Source organism: Ochotona curzoniae, unplaced genomic scaffold (assembly GCF_017591425.1).
Source record: "Ochotona curzoniae isolate NIBS_2020 unplaced genomic scaffold, NIBS_Ocur_1.0 contig_3520, whole genome shotgun sequence".
NCBI lineage: Eukaryota > Metazoa > Chordata > Mammalia > Lagomorpha > Ochotonidae > Ochotona > Ochotona curzoniae.
Window position 1 is genome coordinate 16,136,681 of NW_024465894.1, and position 23,153 is coordinate 16,159,833.

Consider the following 23,153-nt stretch of genomic DNA (forward strand, 5'->3'; position numbering starts at 1 on the left):
CTCTGTGGCCATCTGGGGAATGAACTAAAAGATGGAAGATCTCTCTGTTCTTCTCTGTTAATGCTTCCTTTCAAATAGTAAATAAATAAGGTCAAGAAGACAACAGCTCATCATACCCAATTAGCCTCACGAAGACCCAGGTAGGCACTGCACCCAGGTTGGGAGAAGTGGCCGAGTGCGCAGCTGGTCCAACCAGCTAAGGATGGGCTATGACACCCAGGCCGTAGGCTAAACAGGTTTGCAGCCAGAGTTGAAGATGGGTCAGGAAGTGCAGTCACAGTAAGGAGAGGTCAGCTTGTTCAGACAGGGCATTCGGCCAGACTGGTTTATTGTGAGTGTTTCCCAGGGTTGGCCAGGGCCCAGCGACAGAGAAAACTTACAGAAATACCCTCACCGTGTACAAAACCCCACTTCATGCCCATTTGAAGCTTAGTTCTCATAGTCTGTTCATGGCTTCCGGAGGCAGAACAGTCACCAAGGTTCTGGCTCTGGGAGCTGCCCAGGCCTTCTGTGCGGCCCATGACACAGGCTCCAGGAGGGACGACTCTTTCCTCTTTGGTGGCATTGGTGGAGGCCAGATGGCACCTCAGTGTCCAGCCACTTCAGCAGAGAAGGAGGCCTCACAGCACCGCCAGGTTGTGGCAGGACTTGGACTGGGCCTTGAGCGCCCGGCGGCGGGCACTGCGGGCCGTCAGGCGTGCCAGGAAGCGACGAGCGCGCTGTCCGAGGCTGGCCTGGCGGCGGGGCGCAGGTGGCTCTTGGGCAGTGCTGTCGCGGCGGCGCAGGCGCAGTTGGCGTACCACGCCTTCGAAGAGCTCGGCCACGTTGTGCTGCAAAGCGGCTGACGTCTCGATGAACTTGCAGTCGAACACCACAGCACAGGCGCGGCCCTCTGATCGGGGTGGGTGGCGGGTTCGGGCAGGCAGAGACAGAGGCAGGAAGAGGGGCATTGAGTTTGAATGAGGCACTTGCTCCTCTATTTTGTGCAGGTGTCGGGGAGCTCAGAGGCATCAGACTGGGCTCCCAGGAGTTAGCTCACAGACCAGTGACTGATACTGATAGTAGAATGAAGCTAGGGAAGACGGGGAAGCCGGGCCGAGGTGGGGACCAGGTTAAATGCCAGGTACGCATGTGTTCTAATCCATGCTAGCAATGACCTCAGATAGCTTATTAAAAAGGCAGATTCCTGGGCCCACTCGTGGGGACTCAGAGTGGTATGCATGGGGTGAGGTCTTGGTAACCTAAATTTTAACAAAATCTACCAAAAGCTGCCACTGGACTGGGAGGCCGGGCCTGTGATGAGCCATCATGGCTGGAGGCGCTGAGCTGGCTTTCCTTCTCCGAGCCCCATTGTCCGCATTGTTAAGATCTTACCTCTTGAGTGCGGCTATTTTAACATCACAAGCCCTACCTGATGAGCTGAATTTATTAAAATGTACACCTTCCTATTACTACAACATTAAAAGTCTGGCTTATACTTGCTGGCTGACCCTATATACAACTTTGTGAAATCTGAATGCATAATTTTCCCATTGTAATTTGGAGCAGTATTTTTTTTCCTCCAAGTTCTCAAATGGAAGTGCTTGCCAAGACTGTGGGCGTTGGGCTTATCATGTCTGGTGGATAACGTGTTTGTAATTAAGGAACCACAGGGGACGTTTTGAGCAGAGAAGCGACAAGCCAGCCCTGCTTCTGGAACATTCTGGCAATTGGCGAAAAGACGGATTGAATGGGAATAGAGAAGGGCTTGGCCCAGGTTAAGGTGGGGATGCCACTCCAGGACAGGAAGGCCGGCTGAGAGATGGGGCAGGGATTGGCTGCTGGACAGGGGAGGGGCAGGCCATTCCCAGGGGAAGGGCGTGGAGGAGATGCTGGGACAGCCAGTGGCGTGTGGGACTCACCTTCCACGGAGACTTCCCGGCAGCGGGCCAGGTCGGCTTTGTTGCCGACCAGGATGATGGGCACGTGGTCAGCCTGGTGCGCACGCCGCAGCTGAATGCGGAGCTCAGACGCGCTCTCAAAGCTGCGCCGGTCTGCGATGGAATAGACGATGACGTAGGCACTGCCCACCTGCAGGCCCTGTTCCTGCTTCCAGCTTTCTTCCTGCAGGAGAGGGGACCCAGGTCGATGCTCAGGCAGCGCCTGGGGCTGGACTGGTCTAATGGCTTGGGATGGGAGGCAGGTTTTGCCAAGAGTTCCAATGTCACCTTGGGAAAATTCCCAGTGTCACCTGGTCTCTCTGAAACATCGGACTGATGACCAGACCTCAGGGGCATCCTCCCCTTCTCCACTTCTTCCTGTGGGCCAGGCCCTGGGGACACATGATTTACTTGGTTCCCTCTCCTGCTAAGAAGCTCTCAGGTTGGTTGGCTCAGCTCTTTTACCTGCTTTTGAGGGGACTTGGGGAGTGTTGAAGTAGCAACTGTGGACCTGAAGTTCATCATGGGCTAGGAGGGGGCCAGGAGCACTTTAAAAAGTGAAATCTTTTCTGGTTGTTTGATCAAGGAAAGGTAAGAACTGGGATGGTTTTGATTTTCCATTCTAGGTGGTGAGCTCTTGTCAGGAACAGTCCTCTGGGCCGGGACCATGTAGGGAAGGGCAGTGAGGGTCTCCCTGAGACAGTTCCTGCTCTCAAGAGGCTCCTGGGCGGGAGCCTATGCAGATGGAGGGCTAGTACAATGTCCAGTAGCCCTATGAAGGGCATCTGCACAAGCCAGGGGCTTGGACGGGGGAGAAGCCTGGCAGGGGAGGGGGTTTCACAGTAGATAGGGGAGCAGGTTTAAAAGTGTGAGAAGGCCCAATAAGAGAGAAGACACTCCAACTGAAGGCAAGAGTCAGAACTGAGACTTGACGTGGAGAAACCTGAGAGCCGTGTGCTGTGGAAGCTTCCATTGTACGTGGGGAAGCAGCTGGACCAGTTCTCTGATAACCAAATGAGATGGAGAAATAGGAAAGTGACAGATCCGGGGCCGGTGTCCTTGCCCTGGTCTTCCCCCTGGATCTCAGTATCTCCATCTGTAGAATGGAGTCTTGAGGCCCTTTCCCCTCCCCCCATCCTGCCTTCAGAGGTTCTTAGGTTTGGGGTGAGGCCTGAGAATTTGTTTAAAAAATTATATATTTTATCTTATTTGAAAAACAGAGACCTTCCACCCAGTGGTTCACTCTTCAAAACCCTGCATCAACCAGGCCTGGCCCAGGCTGAAGCCCAGAGCCCAGAGCTCAATCCAGGTCTGGCTGGCAGAGGGCCAAATACTGGAGTCATCCACTGCTGCCTCCTGGGGAGCACATTTACAGGAAGCCGGGGTCAGGGGTGGAACTGGGACTTGAACTCTGATATGGCATCTTTAACATTGCAACCAACACCTGTCCCTGGGGAATCTGATTTGTAATACTTGCCAGGTGCCCCATGCATGGTCTGCCAAGCTAGGGTACCACCGGATGGGTGAAGGGCTCCTTTGGTTCTGCCTGGTTCTGCCTCTCTGATGTTGGAGTCTTGTCTAGCCTATGCGTGGGAGGAATGGAGGCTAGCTCCATGGCTGCTATAGCATTGGCCCCATTTGGGAGCTCCCTTTGCAGTCACTGACCAAGGAAACGTTTGCTGGTAGGGAAGCCAAAGGCCAAGGAAAGAGGAAAAAACCTTTTCAGGGCCCCACAGCAAGCTGGGTCTTGTCAGGCAGGTTCCTGCCTTCTGTCTAGCACTCTGGCTCCCTGGTCACTCTTGTTAACTTACTGGACTCCACTTGTGGTAGACCCCTTGCTCCTTACCAGCTCCATAAGGCCAGCTCACATGTCTAGCTGATTCAACCCTGTGTCTCCGGCATCTGGGCCCATGATTGAATGAAGGAATGAATGAGTGACACCTCCGCTGCAGGTGGACTTGGAGGGCTGGGAGGGATGGACAGGGCCAACCATAGCGTGTGAGAGTAGGGAGGCCCTGGGACTTGGCTGATTGGGTTTTTAAAATCTGGTTTCTAGCAGAGTGCTTTGGGCACATCTGCTTCTCTGAGCTGCTGCTTCCTTAGTGGGCAGAGTGGGAATTGGAAGAGCCACTGTGCTGGTCTTGTTCTGATCCTACGTTGTGACTCATGTGCAGGGCTGAGTGCAAGGCTAATGCTGAAACAGAGATCACTTCCACCTGCTGCCTGGCAAACCATCATTAGGACAAGGGCCCTGCAGCCCCGTGGGGTCCTCTCATACTTTGAAGAAGGAGCGGCCTACAGGGCCACTGGGGGATCTGCCAGAGGAGCTGCCTTAGCTATTCGGTCCATCACCCAGCAGGGCCCTCCTAGGCCCTGCCCTCTGGGCGGGGCTTCTTTTAGAGTCAGGGGGATGGGTCCAACCCTCTGTGAGATGGGGCACATGTGATTTTCAGGTTCTGGTCTTTGCTGAGGTAGATGTCCTCACATTTCTGTGTAGTGAGAGACACGAACAGGCCAAACCAGGTGAGGCGATCCTGCCTGGACGTGTCCACCATCTGCTGCCATCCTCCCGCTCTGTGGGGGTAGGGAAGGGCACCCTTCCAATCGCCTGTTTCCCTGGCTACCAACTTAGAAGGAGATAGGAATGATCATTTAAGAACTTCACTGCATCCAGCTTTTTCTTTTTTTTTTTTAATGTTCTAAACTGCGTTCATTTCTGTAAATTCACCTAAGAACGTAAACAAGGCAGGAGTGCAGGAATGATGGAGCCGTTTATCAGCTGTGAAAACGCAAACTCAGATGGGCGAGTTAGCTGCGCACAAAGCTGTACAACCAGCAAGAAAAAGGGGGCAGGGTTCAGCCTGAGATGTTGCAGTGCCAAATTCCGCTCCTTCTGCCCCTTGGTGATGTGATGGGGATTGGAGGAGCTGCACATGCTTGGTGTGGCTGCTGGGTGGGGACCACAGGATTAAAGATGGAGTTGGGGCTAGGAGGAGTTTCATCTTTGCTTTGGAAAGGCTCCTGAGGAGCTGTATGCATTCGCAGGGCAGGCTGAGGATGGCCCCTGCAATAGCTCTGCTCCGGGGGCCTCAGGAGGGGCTAGGACTGTGGTGTCAGGCTCAGCACTCCCCACCCCACCCCACCCTGAATCCAGCTTGCAGGGCCATACCAATCTCTCGGCCTCCCACGTGTCCATGACCAGCAGGGTAGTGTCCTCTCCGTCCACTGTGAGTGTCCTCTCATACACACCCTCTGTAAGTGAGGGGAGAGTTAGATCTTAGGGAAGAGAAGCAGGCCTGGGGCAGGGGTGTGGGCCCCCCCCCTAGCTCCCAGGTCCCCATCCACGGCCCCTCTGCTTCCCCCTGGAGGCGCTCTCTGCACACATGTGCTACCTGTCTGCCACATAGGCCAGAGAGCCCCCAGGAGGAGTGCCTGTCTCCCCCAGCTGCCAGTACAAAGCCTAGTGGGTGTTAGTGGGTGCTGGGAAGGTTGGTTTGGTTGCTTGAATGAAGGCAGGGTGGTGGGGTTTTCCCAGACCTGCTCTGGGTTCAGTTCAGCCTGTGCATCAAGCTGGGGTTCCCTAGGGCTCTGTCCCCACAGCTGTAACATGTACAGGTGTATACAGGTACCCTTGTCACAAGCGTGTGTTCATGGGATCAAGGCTGGAGAAGGAGCCTGGCCGGTGTCCCCAGCTTCTCTGCTTCTAACCAACCCTGTGTCTCCTCAGCTTGTCCTTAGGGACCCCATCTCCCCTCTTAGTTCTTGACATTGCTCGGGAATCAAGCAAGCCAAGGCCCCAAGCAACTAAGGATCTTAGTTTTGCCACAAGTCGCAGTGGCCTTGGAAGAGGCAGAAGGAGCTGAATGGAAGCCCACCATTTCTTTACACTCATGGAATTCAAAACTACTCCCCTTCTGACATGGAAATTAATTATACATGTCTCATCTATGAGAAATCAAATCTCTTATTCCATTCTGCAAGTTTCAAGCCATTGTGCAGGCTGTACCCTGTATAACTGGGGTGGGGGTGGCAGGGGGTGGGAAATGGGAAAGCACAGTTCAGTTGCTATCTTCAGCAGCCCTGCACCCTACCTGGTGGCTTGACTTTCAACTCTTCATACCCTCCACTCCCTCCCCCCACAGCCATGACCCAGCCCAGCCCCCAGGGTCCCTACCTCCCAGCTGTTCATGGAGGTCCCGTTCTTGCTTTCCTGCAAAGAGGTTGGCCAGGCTGGTCTTGCCCACGCCGGGATCGCCGAGCAGCACCACGCGGTACAGGGCCTCCCAGGGGCCCTCAGAGTCGCTGGATTCTGAGGACCAGCTGTCGGGGGCAGGGGAAGGCACCCGGGCGGGAGGGTTGAGGGAAGCCGACTGGCCCAGCCGTGGGTGCTGGGGTTGAGTGGCCGGTGGTGGGCACAGGCGGCCAGGCTGGGGGCCCCTGGAGGACAGGGGCAGTGGGGTGCTGGCTCGCCGGCGCAGGGGGGTCTTGGCTTCCTGCTGTGTGTTTAGTGTCATCCTTGATGATGTGGGGAGACTTCACTCCTTTTCTTCCTTCCAGAAGAAGGGGGAAATGGGCCGTGAGCCAGCTGCCTTGCACCTCTTCTCTGTGTCCTAAAGGGGTGCTGAGATGGTCTTCCCGGGAACCGCTTGGGGTAGGAGTTTTCTGGGTCCAGTTGCAAGGCTGTGAGGCTGTGAACACACAGAGACCATCCCAGCTGCAGGTCACTCCCCAGTGCCTTCTCTGGCACACAGAGGCCAGCAGCCAGGTGACGTCCACACTGTTGTCCTCCCACCCCCTTCAGAACAGAAGCCTCCTTGGGGCTCTCTTCCTTTCTCCATCGTTCTTTCTTTTGCACTTCTGGGTTGGGGGGTTCAAGGAGATTTGAGGGTTCCAGTGGGAGGATTTGCTGCCACCGCCTGAACCCTGGAAGTCTGAGGAAGATGCACTACCTGGGCAGGTAGGCGCTGGTAGGGCAGGGGGCTCCCGGGGTTCCCCAGCCGGTAACCTGAGTGCCCGGGTGCCATGGGAACGCGTGTCGGGCCCGCCCCCTGTGTGAAAAATTCAGGAGCGGCTGGCTAGGAGGCCTCCAGCTGTCGTTGTTGGGGGCGGGAGACGCAAGCCGGCCGGGTCCCAGGTTGGGTGGCCAGGATCGGGTCCTAGCCAGGGTCAAAGGTCCCCGTGGGTGGCAGTGAGGGGCGCCCGAGCAACCATCCCTGGAGTCTGGGTCCGAGCCTTTCCAGCCGCAGGGCCTGGGTGGGAGTGAGTCTCGGGATCCCGGGGTGAGGGTGTGGGGTTTGCTCCTTGGCTGAGGCTACCCAACCCGCCGAACCCAGGGTCTAAAGACCCTTGCTCCCGCCTCGGGACGCCAGTGTGAGGCTCCCGTGTCCCTGCCGGCGCCTGGCAAACTCCGCTCCAAGTTGGGCAAGTTGGCGGCGGGTCGCGCACGGGACTTTACCTCGGCCTGGGGAGGGGTCCGGGGTCCCCGCCGCCTCCGCCTCCGGGCGCTCCAGGCTTGTAGCACCCGCCTTGGCGCACAGCCCCTCTAGCCGGCCGGCCCGCCCCGCCGCCCGGGCCGGGGACGGGGGAGGAGCCGCGACCCCGCCCCATCCAGCCCCGCCCCGATCGGGCCGCCCCGGGGCCCTTGCCCCAAGGCTTTGGTCGCTGGACGGGTTTTCCCGGGCTCAGAGCTCTGTGGGACCGGCTGCTTCCAACCTCGCGCCCAGGGTGGCGGACGCAAGAGGGGAAGGACGAAGGCTCAAGGTTCCTGGATCTGGCTCCGTCTGCGCTACGCCTCCGACGACTCCATCTGCGATGAGACGCACCCACTGCAGCCCTCACGACGCCCAGTCCCGGGTACCAGGAGAGTTCAACAGCCCTGGGCGAGGGACCCGGGAATCTGTATTTTCACATCATTGCTCCCAGTGATCCCCACTCGCGGCTCGTTCCCGTTCGTGGACCTGGAGCAACTCTAGTTGGAGGAGTAGTTTTGGGGAGTGGCTTGGGAAGCAGGGAGAACCCAGGGACCGAAATTCCACGTATCTAATTTTGACATCATTTACTCTTTCCCGCAGTCACTGACTGAGCATGAATAGGGCTGGGGCGCCTGTTCCTGCCCTTCATTCTAGAGACCCCTTTAACAACAGTTTATGCTTAGAAAATAATTTAACTTTTTGATAAAAAAAACCCTGATTTTCACTTTTATTTAAAAGGCAGGCACGTACACACACACACACACACATACACACACACAAAGATAGAATGAATCATCATCCACTGGTTCAATCCCCAAATGCCTGCAACTGCTGGGGCTGGTCCAGGCCAAAGCTAGGAGCTGGGAAATCCATCCAGGTCTCCCTGCCCTCTGCCCTGGCTGGCAGGGAGGGACCCATGTCCTTGAGGTGCCCCCTCCTGCCTCCTCGGACATGCATGACCAGAGAGCTGGGTTTGGGAGTGGAGCTGCCACTTGAAGGAAGCACCCTGACCATCCCAGGTGGCAGGTGGGATGTGCCAGGAGCCTGCCCCAGCTTATGGCTTGTAAGTTTCTTTCTTTCTTTCTTTTTTTTAAAGATTTATTTTTATTATTTTTTTATTGGAAAGGCGGATATACAGAGAGGAGAGACAGAGAGGAAGATCTTCCATCCGATGATTCACTCCCCAAGTGAGTGCAATGGCCGATGCTATGCCAATCCGAAGCCAGGAGACTCTTCCGGGTCTCCCACGCGGATACAGGGTCCCAAGGCTTTAGGCCGTCCTTGACTGCTTTCCCAGGCCACAGGCAGGGAGCTGGAAGGGAAGTGGAGCTTCCGGAATTAGAACCGGCGCCCACATGGGATCCCGGGCGTGCAAGGCGAGGACCTTAACCACTTGCGCCACCACGCCGGGCCCGGCTTATAAGTTTCTTCCTAAGTGTTCTGGAGGAAGAAACAGATACTGGTTTGGGATGGAAGGTGGCCAGAGAGTTCTGGCAGGTGCAACCACCCATGGAACCAGGATCCAGGCTCATTTTATTGGTGTGACTCCATAGTAAATCTAAAAATGATCCAAGTGGGATTTCTAACAAATTTTTAAAAACTGCTGGACCTGGTGCAATGACTTAGTGGCTAAGTCCTCGCCTTGTATGTGCCGGGATCCCATATGGGCGCCGGTTCTATCCTGGCAGCCCCGCTTCCCTTCCAGCTCCCTGCCTGTGGCCCTGGAAAGCAGTCAAGGACGGCCTAAAGCTTTGGGACCCTGCACCCACATGGGAGACCTGGAAGAGGCTCCTGGCTTCGGATCGGCATAGCATCGGCTGTTGCGCTCACTTGGGCAGTGAATCATTGGACGGAAGATCTCCCTCTCTGTCTCTCCTCTCTGTATATCCGCCTTTCCAATAAAAAAATAATAAAAAATAAATCTTTAAAAAAGAAAAAAGTCCCAAACTGTAGGACTGCACTGGAATCATTTGGATGGATTGCTGAGCTCGGTTTGCAGGGACTGAGTCCTGCTCAGAGCGCTGGACCTGAGCTAGAGCACGCATTGCCTACAAGCAACAGGTGCTGCTGCTGGCTGGTCTGTGGGTGACACTTTGAGAACATGTTATGAGTTTTTAAAAGATTTGTTTATTTTTATTGGAATATCAGATACACAAAGAGAAGGAGAGATAGAAAGATGTTCTGTCCACTGATTCACTCCCCAAGCGGTCACAATGACTGGAGTTGAGCTGATCCAAAGCCAGGAGCCTGGAGCTTCCTCCAGGTCTCCCCACACATGGATATGGGGTCCCAAGGCTTTGGGCCGTCCTCGATTGCTTTCCCAGGCCACAAGCAGGGAGCTGGATAGGAAGTGGGGCCGCCAGGACATGAACTGGCGCCCCTATGGGATCCTGGAGCATGCAAGGCGAGGACTTTAGCCACTAGGCTACTGTGCCAGGTCCCTGACATATGATTTGATTTAATCCTCTGTATGATGTAGGTACTATTTTTCTTCCCATTAAAAAAAGATTTGCTTTTATATGAAAGGCAGGGTTACAGAGAAAGGAGAGACAGAGAGAGGTTTTCCATCTGCTGGTTTACTCTCTACATGACAGCAATGGCCTGAGCTGAGCCAGTCTGAAGCCGGGAACCATTCTTTCAGGTGTTCCATGTGGATGCAAGGGCCCAAGGACTTGAGTCATTCTCCATTGCTTTCTCAGGGAATAAGCAGGGAGCTGAATGGAAGTAAAGTAACAGAGACATGAACTGGTGCTCATAGCAGATCCTGGCACTGCAGGCAGAGGATTAGCCTGATACACTACTGCGCTGGCCTCTATTCTTTTCACTTTTAGAGCAGGCCTGAATGCACACTTGTTTGAGTGGGCTGGTGTACCGGGCCCATATCTTTGGCATCTGGGAGGGAATTCTCCATTCTATTAGCTTTGTCAGAGGGGCAGGTCCTCTAGGGATGATGGTCTGGGATTCAGAGAGGTTCAGCAACTTGCCCATGATCTCACAGCAACTAGAGGGGGTTGCTGGAGTTGGACAAAGTCTCTCAAAGTTACAGCTCTTCTTTCTGTCTCAGCCTAGTTTTTCTGAGCTTTAGGCCTTGCCTTAGAAGATTCTGCCACCGGCTTCAGAGCCCAGCAGCCTCCGGCAGGCCCCAGCTCACCACCAGGTGCTTGCTGAGGTTCTAAGTAACCTGGAAACCACATGGTCACCTCCTCCCACTTGGGTCTGCTGCCCACAGTCCCGCCTTCATCTGCCGTCCAATAAAGGCGGAACCTCTGGGTGCAAGGTTCAGCGTGCTTCACTCAGCTCCGGGTTATGACACGGCTGCTTCTGCTCACTGTGGCCCTGCTAGTCCTGGGTCATGTGCCACCAGGTGCGTATGCGTGTGCGTGTGTGTGTGTGTGTGTGTGTATGTGAGTGAGGAGCAGGCTTGCGAGTCCCAGAGGACAGAAGAGCCTTGACTGGCACTAAGTTCTGTCCTCAGCACTCACTTAAGAGTAAAGTGCTAAATCAGCCTGCACCTCAGTTTTATAATCTGCAAAGTGGGATTAACTCAGTGAATATTCCTTTGAACGTATTTGTTTTGTGACAAGCATTGTTAGGGTTGCTGGAGTTCTAGCTGTGCAGGAAGGCAAGGCCCTTGCTTCCCTGGAGTTGAGATAGTAGTTGGTGGAGACAGAGAATAAGGTAACACATAATATGTCAGGCACTGAGCAGAATAAAGGCCAGATGTGGGATTAAGTGGCTCATGCACACCAGGCTGGGGTGATGCAGAGGCTGGTGGGAGGCTGGGGAAAGTCCTCGGAAGAGGGTTTTGTTTTTAAATTTAGTTTGGAAAATTTGAAATATGTGTAAAAATAGAACAATGTAATGAATGAGGTGAGTTTAAAAAATATATTCTTATTATGGAAAAATGTTTACTTATATAAAATTAGAGAATAAAGGAATGAGGTCAGTTTCCATTTTAAAATTTTTATGTGCCCAATTTAGACAGAGAGAGAGAGAAAGCTCTTATTCATTGGTTCACTCTCCAAATCCCTGTCTGGGCTGGGGTGAAGCCAGGATCCAGGCAGTCTGGCCAGGTCTCCCACGGGAGTGGCAGGACCCCAGTTACAGGGTCATCACCTGCTTCCCTCCTCCCCCCGGGTGTGCATTAGCAGGAAGTTGGAGACAGGAATGGGACACAGCTCCTCTAACGTGGGATAGAGGTGTTTGAACTGCCAGGCTAAGTGCCCACTCCATGCTCAGCAGTTAAGCCAGAACCTGGGACGCCTGCTGCAACCCTCAGCAGAGCCCCTGGCTTCCAGGCCTGCTGCCTCTGCTTCCCAGGCAGCTTCCTGCTGGTGTGCGCCCTGGAAGGTCGTAGCCGAGTCTCTGCCCCTCACACGAGAAACCTGGATTGAATTGCAAGCTCTGGGTTTCTGGCTGTTGTGGGCACTTAGAGCGTGAACCAACAGATACAAGATCTCTCTCTCTCTTCCTGTCTTTCAAAGGAATAAAAAAGAATTAAAGGAAAATTGCAAACAAAATAAGAGAATAAAAGAACTCCTTGGTACTTGTCACCCAACCTCAAACACTGCCAATTCCCTTCAATTTTGTTTTGAAGGGAATCATCCTGTCCTCCCGAGTGAATTCGTTTGGAGGAAATGCTGGCTGTGTTATTGTCATTTTTGTGTGAGATGAGCCAGTGCAGACTCAGAGATGGGTCTAGGCCGGGGGAGCAGCAGAAGCAAAGGCCGTGAGGCCGGAGTGTGGCTGGTGGGCTGGAGTGCAGTGTGGAGCACAGAGGAACACGGTGGGGGACAATGGCCCACAGGAAGTGGGGATTTCAAGTGACTGAGGAGCCAGGATGTGACCATGCGTGAGGATGATTCAGTGTAGGCATGGCCCTCGCGGCCTTCGGGGGCTCAGGTGCTACCTTCAGACCCGCCACCTAAAGGCTGAGGGTGCTTGGACTGGGTGCTTTCTTTCTCTACCTGCAAAGTGAGTGGGTTGTCTTCAACCGGCCCCAGTCTCTGCTGTGCTTCTGGCAGCCTACTCTGCTGCTCCTTGGGTACTGACTCTGCCCCAGGCACTGTGCTGCTGGGACCCTGTCTCTGCCCTCTGTGAGAGTAATAGGGATGGATGAGGTGTCCATGGCTCAGGTCACTTACCTGGGAATGACCGGGTGAGCGTGGGGACTCAGCCAGTCTGAGCCGAGTCTACCTTCTTCAGTGTGAGGACTCTGTCCTGTAGAGTTGGGAGATCAACCCCTGGCACTCTGAGATCCTGCCCTTGGCAAGATGGGAAGATGGACTGGTGGGCAGGCCTGACTTAAGCTGTGGCTGGCTGGGGCCATGAGCTGAGCAGCACGTAGGGTCTTTGAATCCAAGGGAACCTAGCGGAACCTTTCTTCTCCCAACCCACCGCCTCCATGCAGCCCTCCTCCTGCATTGCTTGTTTAGTGTCTCTCCAAGGTCATGGGTGAGAGAAGTTGCTGCAGAAGGCGAGCCTGTCCCAGTGGACATCTTCTCTCTCCAATGTCTCCCTTCTGCTCCCATTGCCCATCCCTGGACCCAGAACATTTCCTTTCTAAAAAATATTTTTATTTTGTTTCAAAGGCAGAGAGAGAGAGATTCCACTTTGTGGTTCACTGCCCTAATGTGTGCAGCAGTTGGGCTAGGTCAGGCTGCAGCCGAGACTCCTGGGTTTGCCACCCTAGAAGGCAGGAAGCCAGGGATTTGAGCCACCCCCTGCTTCCCCCGAGGGTTCGCATGAGCAGGGAGCTCAAGTAGAAGTGGATTTGCAGGAGGGAAATCAGTGTGGGACGTGCGCTGTGCCACACATCCTCCTCCACTTTGATCATTTACCGCCAGCCCTGCTAAGTGAATTTACTTGCCTGGTTTTTAAACGAGTTCCGTGTCAGCTGGAGAAACTTGGAGGGCATGGACAATGCAATGCTATTCATTACGGTACTCCCAGCCCCCAGCCTGAGTGTTACATATGTCGAGTGAACACTGACGGCAAGGCTCCCTCCCATACTGCAATCAGAGACCCCTGCATGGGACGCAGGCCCCGTACCCGCAAGCCTCCTCTTTTCTATTGCTCATGGAAAATCCCTGACCAAAACCACATGTTAAGTGGATTTCTATGTAGGGGCTGTCTGGTGAGGTTTTGAGGATGGACTGTGGAGTCGGACTGCCTGTCTTGGAGTCCTTCCTGACATGTAGTTCCCCTGGGCCAGCCCCTTCTTGGTGAGCTGATGTGTGACAGGTGATCTGTGGTCTTCCTCTGCACAGGGAGAAGTGAGTTCAAGCGGTGTTGGCAAGGCCAAGGGGCCTGCCGCACTTACTGTACGAGGCAAGAGTCCTACATGCACCTGTGTCCGGATGCCTCCTTGTGCTGCCTCGCCTACACCCTGAAGCCTCCCCGGGTCCCCAAGGTGGACGACAAGTAACTGCCTCTGGCCTCGGCATCCTCACGAGCCAATAAAACACATGCTGCCGGTGAATGGTTGCCTCTCTCTCTTTCTGCTTGGTTTACCCTCAAGAGACAAGGGTCAAGGTCAAGAATATGGGGGCGGGATGCCAGGGCTGAGTGACTTTAACTACCTGTGTTGGTACTTCCCCTCCCATGGCTGTGTCCAGCTCCGGAAAAATTCCTCCACCTTTGTAAGCCTCCCCCTCAGTCTCCTCATCCGTTGTGTGGGAATAATTGCACTAGGAAATGAAGCCTTTGTCGAAAGAGGCTGAGAGAAAGGTCGCCTTAACCACCAGGTTTCATAAGGAGAGCTGGCAGTAAGAGTGGATAGCGGTAGAGTCCCTTGTGAACCCTGACCTTCAGAATGGTGCATCCACTAACTGGCACCACTGTGGGCCCTGAAGCTCCTCACTGATTTTCCTTTACCCGGCATGCCACAAATGTGCCTGGCCAAAGAACACCGGCACAGTAGCCTAGTGGCTAAAGTCCTCACTGTGTACATGTCAGGATCCCATATGGGTGCCAGTTTGTATCCCAGCTGCTCCACTTCCCTTCCAGCTCCCTGCTTGTGGCCTAGGAAAGCAATAAAGGATGGTTCAAAGCCTTGGAACCCTACACTCGTGTGGGAGAGCCAGAGGAGGTTCCTGGCTTTGGATCAGCTCAGCTCTGGCTGTTGAGGCTGCTTGGGGAGTGAAGCATCTGATGGAAGATCTTTTGGTGTCTCCTCTCACTCTCCATAAATCTGACTTTCAAGGAAAATATAACTTCAAAGACAAGTTGGGAAAGAAGAGAGTCCACTTTTTTTTTTAAAGGTTTATTTATTTTTACTGGAAAGTTGTTAGATTTACTGAGAGAGAAGGAGAGACAGAAAGATTGTTCATCCGCTGGTTCGCTCTCCAAATGGCCACAATAGCCGGAGCTGAGTTGATCCGAAGCCATGAACCAGGAGCTTCCTTTGGGTCCCCTCACACGGTTGTAGGGTCCCAAGGCTTTGAGCTGCCCTTGACTGCTTTCCCAGGCTGCGAGCAGGGAACTGGAAGGGAAGTGGAGCAGATGGGATACAAACTGACATCCATATGGGATCCCAGCAAGTGCAAGGCAAGAACTGTAGCCACTAGGCTACTGCGCCAGGCTGAGATTCCCCTTTTCTAGCCTTGTTAGTGGACTGTACTTGGGAGAAAGAGGGTCATGTGTGCCCTTCTTCCCCTGAGGCCTAGCCCCGGGAGGGGCAGATACGTTGCACACTTTGATGCGGGAGTGGAGTGGGGGTGGGGGTGGGTGGCACCAAGTACAGGGAGGCTCTTGTCCCTGTCCTTTTGGACTTACAAAGAGAGCTGTTCTGGATGGTCTTGACCCAGCCCAAGGAAGAGGGTGGACCTTGCATAGAGTAGCCAGAAAGGATGGGGACAGTCACGGACCAGATCTCTTGGGCCAAAGTTCACCCCTGGCTCTGGTTCCAGGGAAGCTTAGGGCTCTGACAGCTGGAGCAGGGCAGGCGCACCCAGGGGACTCTTCGCCCACAGGAAGGAGCCTTGAACTGTCTCTAAGGGATCTGACCGCTTCCCTATGCCCTCAGTTCCGGTGTGGGCTAGCTGCAGAGCCTGTTTCTGGCCCAGCAAAGTGAGTGAGAAAGAACTACCTCCTCCCACCCTGGGAAGAAGGCACAGAGCTAGGAAGGCGGATGTGTGTGTGTGTGTGTGTGTGTGTGTGTGCAATGCACTTGCCAGTGTTGTCACCAGGCTTCAGGGAGCTGGAGCCACGACGCACCAGGCCAGTTCGCAGTGTGCACAGGCTGCAGCTAGAAGGCTGGTGCTGGGTCTCAGGGATAGGCCAGTGCTCCATGGTCCATTCCCCCACCCTCCATCACTCAGCCCACCGCTGCCCTGGGAAGGAGAGGAGGACTCTCAAAGACTGAGCCTGTCCAGATTTAAGAAACCCCAGGAGAACAGGGTTGGATTAGACCGAGTTTCAAATCGGACAGGACTAAATTTAGTCTTGCTCTCTGCCCTCTCCTCGGTAGTTGAAGAGGCGTTTTCTCTGCCTTGGAGGGAGCAGGCAGTGGCAGGAACTTGTAGCTGAGATGATAATGACTTCCTGTAGGAGAGGGTGAGACATGGGGGTGGTGGTGGTGGTCAGAAGGACTGAAGATCTCAGACCGGCCCTGCAGTGTGCAGGCCTCAGGCTGTGAGACACGGGCAAGCCCACCCGGAGCTGGACTGTCAACATCCTCCCCAGCAAGCCAGCCTCCGTGTGCAGGGCCAGCCCCTCTAGAGCTAGTCTTGGAGCCAGACGAGGCTGACTCCGGCAGCTGATATGCTCAGAAACTAAACAGAAACTGCTCTCATTGCTGTCACTTCTGAGCAAAAGGCACCTGCACCTTTTCCATGCAATTTCACTTTCTCATAGCAAAATCACAAAATATTTAGAAGTCAATTTATTTGAAAGTCGGTGTTACCAGGTGGGGAAGAAAGAGCGAGTGAGGGAGAGGGAGGGATAGAGGGAGAGAGAGAGATAGAGATCTTCTATCTGCTGGTTCATTCCCCAAATGGCCCCAAACCACTAGAATGGAGTCTATCTGAGTCCAGGAGCTTCTTCTAGGTCTCCCACATGGGTGCATGGGCCCAAGGGCTTGGGCCATCCTCCTCTGCTTTCCCAGACACACACATTACCAGGGAGTTGCATCAAAAGTGGACCAGCTGGAGGTCAAACCTGGCATTGCAGGTGGAGGCTTTACCCCATTTCTGGACCCCAAAACCATAAGATGAACACAAAGAATTGTTACAGCTCTTTCCTCCAATTTTGCCAGATGTTGACATTTTTTTCAGTTTGACCTTCCTTTACTATCTCTGTGATATCTATTTCTTTCCCTCTTTCTTTCTTTCTCCCTTTCTCCCTTTCTTCCTTCCTTATTTCTTTATTTCTGAAAGTAAATTGCAGATGTGGTACCCACACAGCTCAGTGGCTTTTTTTTTTTTTTTTAAACACAATGTGTTTCCCTACATAACCATATACACTATGATTCCAAAATTGGGACATTAACATTGAGGAAATCGATTGTCCACCTCCAGCACTTAGTTCTTCATCAGCTTTTCCAATGAAGTCCCTTGCAGCGACACCAAGTCCCAGTGGCATGCTGTGTCCCATGACTGTATTCCCTCAAGCTCATCTCCTCCGTCCGGCCTGCTACTGCAGCTTTGAAGGCTCCAGGCCAGTTGCTTTGTGGAATGTGCCTCCCTGTGAGTTTCACTGGTGTTTCCTCATGACGGGATTCGGCTTCTGTGGTTTTGGGCAGGGCCATCACAGAAGTGATGCTGTGTTTTTCTCAGTGACTGTGTCTCAGGCATCTTGGCCTTCTGAAGGCAGTCTCCTGACTACATCGTGTCCAGAACCTCCACTTTGCACACCCCTGGCCAGATTCCCACCAGCATTCAGCAAGACCCACCTGAGTCTGCACCAACCTGTTAAGTCATCAGGATGCGTCCCGCAAGCTGGAGAGATGGGACCACTCTAGGATTGGAGGTTCCTCAAGAAGGTCTCTCACAGTCGGAAAGTGACTTGCCCATGGCCACACAGCTCCCACAGGGAAAGAACCAGAGTGTGGGCTGAGATATTTTGATGCCATATCAAGGCTGTTCCCACTGTGGAGTGGTGGTCATATGTTGGCAAGATAAGACCGTGTGAAGGGGAGTCTTGGAGGGGTGCCAGGTGAGACAGGTGGGCGAGGACAGGAGCTGGGGACATGGGCACTGCCTGAGGAGTCCCTGATGGCTGTAGTAATGGAATCTAACATAATTTTATTTGTACTCAGATACATTCAAGCCACAATCACTAAAGGAAGAGGGAGATGTTGAAGACGCCTCACACCTCTCCAGGCACTTTAGCAAGCAAGGCTTATCCACAATCCCAGCAGGGTGTCTGCTCCCTGCCACATTCTCAGTCTGCTGAGAACATTTGAGATTCGGAGTCCTTGGGCATCATGATCCGGTTTTTGTGGGGCTGTCCTTCAACATGTATTTGTTATTAAAAAAAAAAAAAAAAAAAGGAAAATGTGTAAGAGACAATCACCAGGGCCCAGCATGGTAGCCTAGTGGCTAAAGTCCTCACCTTACACATGCCAGGGTCCCATATGGGCGCCGGTTCTAATTCCAGCAGCTCTGCTTCCCATCCAGCTCCCTGCCTGTGGCCTGGGGAAGCAGTCGAGGACGACCCAAAGCATTGGGATCCTGCACCCACGTGGGAGACCCAGAAGAGACTCCTGGCTTTGGATCAGCTCAGCTCTGGCCATTGTGTTCATTTGGAGAGTGAATCAATGGATGGAAGATCTTCCTCTCTGTCTCTCCTCCTCTCTGTATATCTCACTTTCCAACAGGAATAAATAAATCTTAAAAAAAAAAAAACCAGAGACAATCACCAATAAGAAAGCTATGATCACTGGTATTTTCACTATACAGAAATACCCACAAATAGATACGTAACATGTCTCAATATGTTATATATGGCAAATAATGTATAAAACGTACAAATAGTGTAAAAAATAGAAAATAAATATGTAAAATGTGACAAAAATAGAGTGGAATCCAACTGTAGCTTTTGTGTGTCCTTTTTCCTCTTCCTTTACTTACCATGCACCTTGCCCATGTTCTTTCTTAGCCGTTCTTTCCAAACAGGACCGTTAACGCAAAAATGCCTCTTCAAATTTCTGCAAAAGCTTCCAATTTTTGTAAGCAGTGTGTTTAAAACACATTATATACTCAGAATATTCACCACTCTTTCATAATCCCTGTTGGCGTTTTGGGCTGTATCCTGGCATATGTTGGTAGACATAAAGCAGGGGACCTGTGTATGCAGCAGAGCCGGGCACAGGCCTGGAGTCGTGGAAGGCCTGACCCCAGTGTTTGACGTTTTGTTGTCCCTTGGAATGTTGCCTGATCCCTTTCTTTCCATAGTAGAGCTGCTTATCTCCTCTATGCTTGGAACTGTTATGTGCTATTCTGACCTTGTGGAAACTTAGCCAATCTGTACTCCACACACCTGCTTTCCCACTACTTGCACTAAGCTTTCATAAGAGCAGAAAGCCCTGATTTTCTTCGTGAGATGATGGCCACTCTGCTGCCATAATGGCAGAGTGTCCAGTAGAATTGCTAATTACACGAGGGCCAGATTTAACCTCTAGAGGCAAGCCACAAAAAAGAAACAACAACAAAACCCACAAAAACACCGGGGCTCAGATAGCTCAGGTAAGCACTTTTGGTGACTGACTTACATAGCAAGCTTTTCTCCATTGAGGGGATACATCCCTTGCTTTTGGTCAGGCATCACAGGAAGTGCTTGGCTGTGTGCAGGAGCTGATATTATGAAAAATGAATCCATTTCCGTGGTGCAATTACATGATGCTATGTGGTAGCTTGACTCCCAGATGCGTTTCCTGCCTAGGAAGTAATTTCAATCACTGCCTTCCACTTGCTCAGGCACTGGGGCAAAGATGGATTCCTGTAGCCTGTTTGGATCGATGTTACTCATATTTGTAAAGCATGTGTGTGACAGAGAGCTTGTATTCATACTATGCAAACAGCTTCTGTAAATCAATCAGAAAAGACAATATTCAATATTTCAATGAGCAAATAAAGACACTTTACACAAAAAGCTATGTAAGTGGCCGACAAATGCAATGATATCATTAGTTCTTAGAGACATGCACATTCAAACCACACTGGGACATTATACAGGCCCCTTAGAGGGACTTCCAAGATCCATGGCAGCAAGGTTGGTGAGGATGTGAAGCGACTGGAATGCTAACACATTGCTAGTGGGAATACAGCACGGATAGCCCCTTGGTAAAGACAGTTTCAGGGTTAGTTATAAAAATAGATAGATGCACATCTACATTTATAATAACTTTATTCATAATAGTTCCTAAGTGGAAACAACTCCAGTTGTCCAACAAGTGAATGGATAACTTGACTTACATGCAAACAACACTTTACCTCTCCACAAGCAACAATGATTTACTGATACGACCGAGTTCATTTCAGAAATATCAGGAGCGTGTCTTGAATGACTCCATTTACACGACATTTCAGAAAGGCAAAACGTTGTAAAAAGCAAGGAGACAAATCGAAAATAAGTGTCTCTTTTCCTCTACGTGTCTCTTTTTCCCTGAGCACCTGTTGTGGACGTCACTGGATTGGTGGTTTGCGCTGATGCTCCTGGCATCTCCGGAAGAGCAGGCAATTCTCACCGTGTAAACGGTGACACCAGAATCTCAAGGGGGAGCTACTGCCCTCTAGAGCCTGCTTTGGGAACTTACCAAGTGTGTTCCCCACAGCCAATTTCCTAGAATGTATTGGGTTGGGAACTTGGACTATTAGGTTTTAAGCAATGCTTTCGAGAATGAAGCATTGATTCTTTTCCCAGGCAAAACTCAAATGTCCCACTAGACTTTATGTATACGATAAACGCATTGGTAACTTTCTGGGGCCTGATGAAAGTCATTGGCAAGTCTTTTTTTTTTTTTGTTTGCCTGAAGTTTCCTGGAAGGAAACTAGAGTGTACGTTGGGGGATGCTTGTATTTTACTTCGATTAAAACTTTGCCTATGAATATGACTCCTAATTTTGGAAAGTTACGATGCAAATAGCAACGTGATGGGTAGGGTGTGTGTTGTCATGAGGCACACCCATTTGAACCTGTCCTATCTCTGTTGCCCTCATGTTGTGTACCTTTATATTTAACTTATTTGTGCAGTGATGTAGATATTACAACAGCGTTTTCCTCTTCTTTTACAGCATAGTTAGGGATTAGTTTGATTTTTTTTGAAATGATGCGAGCAGATAGGTTAATATAGAAATGAATTTTATTTTAGGGACAAAAAAGGGGGGCATTGCAAAATGTTTACTATCAAAGGTGAGTCTTGAGTTTAATGGGATGCAGTGGATGTCAAGTTCTCACCAACAGGTTGGTGGTTATGCATCTGATCTTTGCAATGACTGCATGGGCTGGGAGGTTGGTGATTTCTGACAGCAAAAGGCTTTAGACTCCCAGCCTGAGTCGTCATCAGAGCAGAGACGGAGAGCACCTTTGACGTTTTCAAACCATCCTCTATTCCTGGCAGCTGCAGAGAAGTTATGGCTGAAACTCAAACCTAAATCCAGCTGCATGTGCTGTAGAGTTACAATGGCAGTGTATGCACAGTTTTGTATGTGGAAGTAGAGCTTAGATGGGGAGGAAGCAGAGCCCTGGAACTTGACTTGGGGTCATTGGGAGAACTTGAAGTGTTGGATTTTCATTAATGCTTTCTAATTTTCTTTATACATTGCTGAACATGGCTCATATGAAGTATAGGTACTGAAAAGTGTTTTTTCATCTGTCAGCATTTTGGCTATGATACATGTAGATTTTATTTTGTCTGTGCTGCTCTGTTGTTCGTTAGGCTTCTTGAGTCTGTGTAATGATGTCTTCCAAAAATTTTGGAAAAATTTCAGCCATTATCCTCTAAAAATATTCCTTTCTCTTTGTTCCCTGCCCTTCTTCTGGGACTCCACCTACACTGACATTAGACCACTTGATGTTGTCCTGTCCCTCCTGCTCTGGCAATCAATGAACATATTCTTTATTGACCTGTCTTTGAGTTCACAGATTGTCAGTTTGCTATGAAGCCCATCCAATAAAAGTTTAAGCTTAGAGTTTTAAACATGTAATTGTAGAATGTCTAATTTATCCCTAGCATTCTCATGTGAAGCATGGTGACACGCTGGTGATCCCCAATGGGTCATGTCTCCCATATCCATGCCCTTGCTATTCTCTTCCACACGGACGCTGCTTTGGCCAATGGGACTTAAGCAACCACAATATAAGCAGAAGCAAGGTTTACCTTCTGGACCCAGCAATTGTGCAAGAAGCTGGCAGTAACTTCCTGGAGGTGAAGAGGCCACGTGGAGAGAGATGAATTACATTAGTGACCTGATGTGGAACTATCAGAACAACCACCTCATTGATCATAGAACAGTGAACGATCACACAGGTCTGTTATCATAAGCCACCGTTAGAAGTGGTTAGATAATGCAACAATAGAATATCGATGCACTGATTTTCCAGATGTTCATTTCAGTTTTCCATCTTGTCATCTGTTTATTAACTGTTTCCTCTGGTTGAACACATTTATAAGAGTTATTTTGAAACAGGCCATTTATACTAACAGGCTTTCACCTGCTTGATTATTCTTGGTGATGAGCCCTATTTCTCCTTTTGTAATTTCAAACCATTTATTATTTGAGAAGCACATGCAGATAGTAGAGAAGAGAGCTGTTGGAGAGGGGTTAGGATGTCCATCCGGGACTCTCACATGGGTGGTAGGAACCCAGTGACCTGAGCCCTCATTTGTTGCCTCTCTAGGTCTGCAGGACCCTGGAGTCAGGCGACAGAGCGGAGTCTCCAGCCCAGGCACGGTAGTGGCGATGTGAATATCATCAACACTGCCTTTTAAACTTCCGGACTAGACACTCATCCCACATTTATAGTGTTAAAAATTGTACTCGTGCCAGGAATTGTGTTTAAAAGAACTATGGAGATGGAGTAAGCATCATTTTTCCCCTGAGGGAGCATGCACTCTGTCTTCCGCAGGGCAGTTGGAGTTGGTTGGGACACCTCTTTCTTGCCATGCAAGGAATCTTTGTGGGTCTTAAAACAGTGCCTTATGAGATGAGAGTGAATTTAGTAATGCAACTAGAGACCCTTTGTAAAACAGTCAAATGTCTGAAAGCAACCTGAGTTTGTTTCTGACAAGGAATATACTCCTGTCACAAGCCTTCCACCTTGGAAATCTCTGTGAAGGGAGGGTTTTGGTGCAGGTGCCTGGTTTGAGTCTCGCTACATTCCACTGGAGCTTCTGCTCCAACTTCTTGCTAATATGCATCCTGTGGGACAACAAATAATGACTTAAGGCTTTGGGCCCCTGCCTCCTACATGGGAAATCGGCATGGCATTCCTAAGGCCCCTGGCTTTAGCTAGGCCTAGCCCTCACTGCTGCTGATATGTGGGGTATAAACCAGAACATGGGAGATTTCTGTCTGCTTCTGTCTATCTCTTCTGCTTTCCCCATACAATGAAAGTGAAAATCTGGAAACACAGAAGTGTGCAAGCACATCTTTTGTGCATAGCCACAAAAAAATGAAGTCATTGTATTTTGCAGATTCCAGAAAATTTCACTGTGCCTTCACAAAGGGCAAATCATGTCTTAGTGTTCCGGCGCAAACAGTTTTGACTTCTGGAACACCTGAAAGAAGAACGGCCGCTGGGAACTAACAAGCAAAGCCAGA

General features: G+C 51.3%; 2 protein-coding genes across 2 annotated transcripts; one reads left to right on the forward strand and one right to left on the reverse strand.

Moving 5' to 3' along the window:
- Positions 1-216: 216 nt before the first annotated feature.
- REM1 (RRAD and GEM like GTPase 1) lies at positions 217-6,433 on the reverse strand. Its single transcript, XM_040981139.1, has 4 exons — positions 6,094-6,433; positions 5,089-5,171; positions 1,902-2,103; positions 217-892 (listed from the first exon to the last, which is right to left on the reverse strand). The coding sequence occupies exons 1-4, from the start codon at positions 6,431-6,433 to the stop codon at positions 621-623; spliced, it is 897 nt and encodes a 298-aa protein (XP_040837073.1). The 3' UTR covers positions 217-620.
- A 4,263-nt stretch (positions 6,434-10,696) lies between these two features.
- DEFB124 (defensin beta 124) lies at positions 10,697-13,817 on the forward strand. Its single transcript, XM_040981141.1, has 2 exons — positions 10,697-10,754; positions 13,660-13,817. The coding sequence occupies exons 1-2, from the start codon at positions 10,697-10,699 to the stop codon at positions 13,815-13,817; spliced, it is 216 nt and encodes a 71-aa protein (XP_040837075.1).
- Positions 13,818-23,153: the final 9,336 nt, after the last annotated feature.

What these genes read in the sequence shown, in the direction of transcription:
- DEFB124 (XM_040981141.1), top strand. Translation starts at nt 10,697, where the DNA reads ATGACACGGCTGCTTCTGCTCACTGTGGCCCTGCTAGTCCTGGGTCAT. An exon ending in CCTGGGTCATGTGCCACCAG is followed by an intron (nt 10,755 to 13,659) that starts GTGCGTATGCGT and finishes TCCTCTGCACAG; the next exon opens with GGAGAAGTGAGTTCAAGCGG.
- REM1 (XM_040981139.1), bottom strand. Translation starts at nt 6,433, where the DNA reads ATGACACTAAACACACAGCAGGAAGCCAAGACCCCCCTGCGCCGGCGA. An exon ending in CGTGGGAGGCCGAGAGATTG is followed by an intron (nt 2,104 to 5,088) that starts GTATGGCCCTGC and finishes CCTCTCCTGCAG; the next exon opens with GAAGAAAGCTGGAAGCAGGA. An exon ending in CCGGGAAGTCTCCGTGGAAG is followed by an intron (nt 893 to 1,901) that starts GTGAGTCCCACA and finishes CACCCCGATCAG; the next exon opens with AGGGCCGCGCCTGTGCTGTG.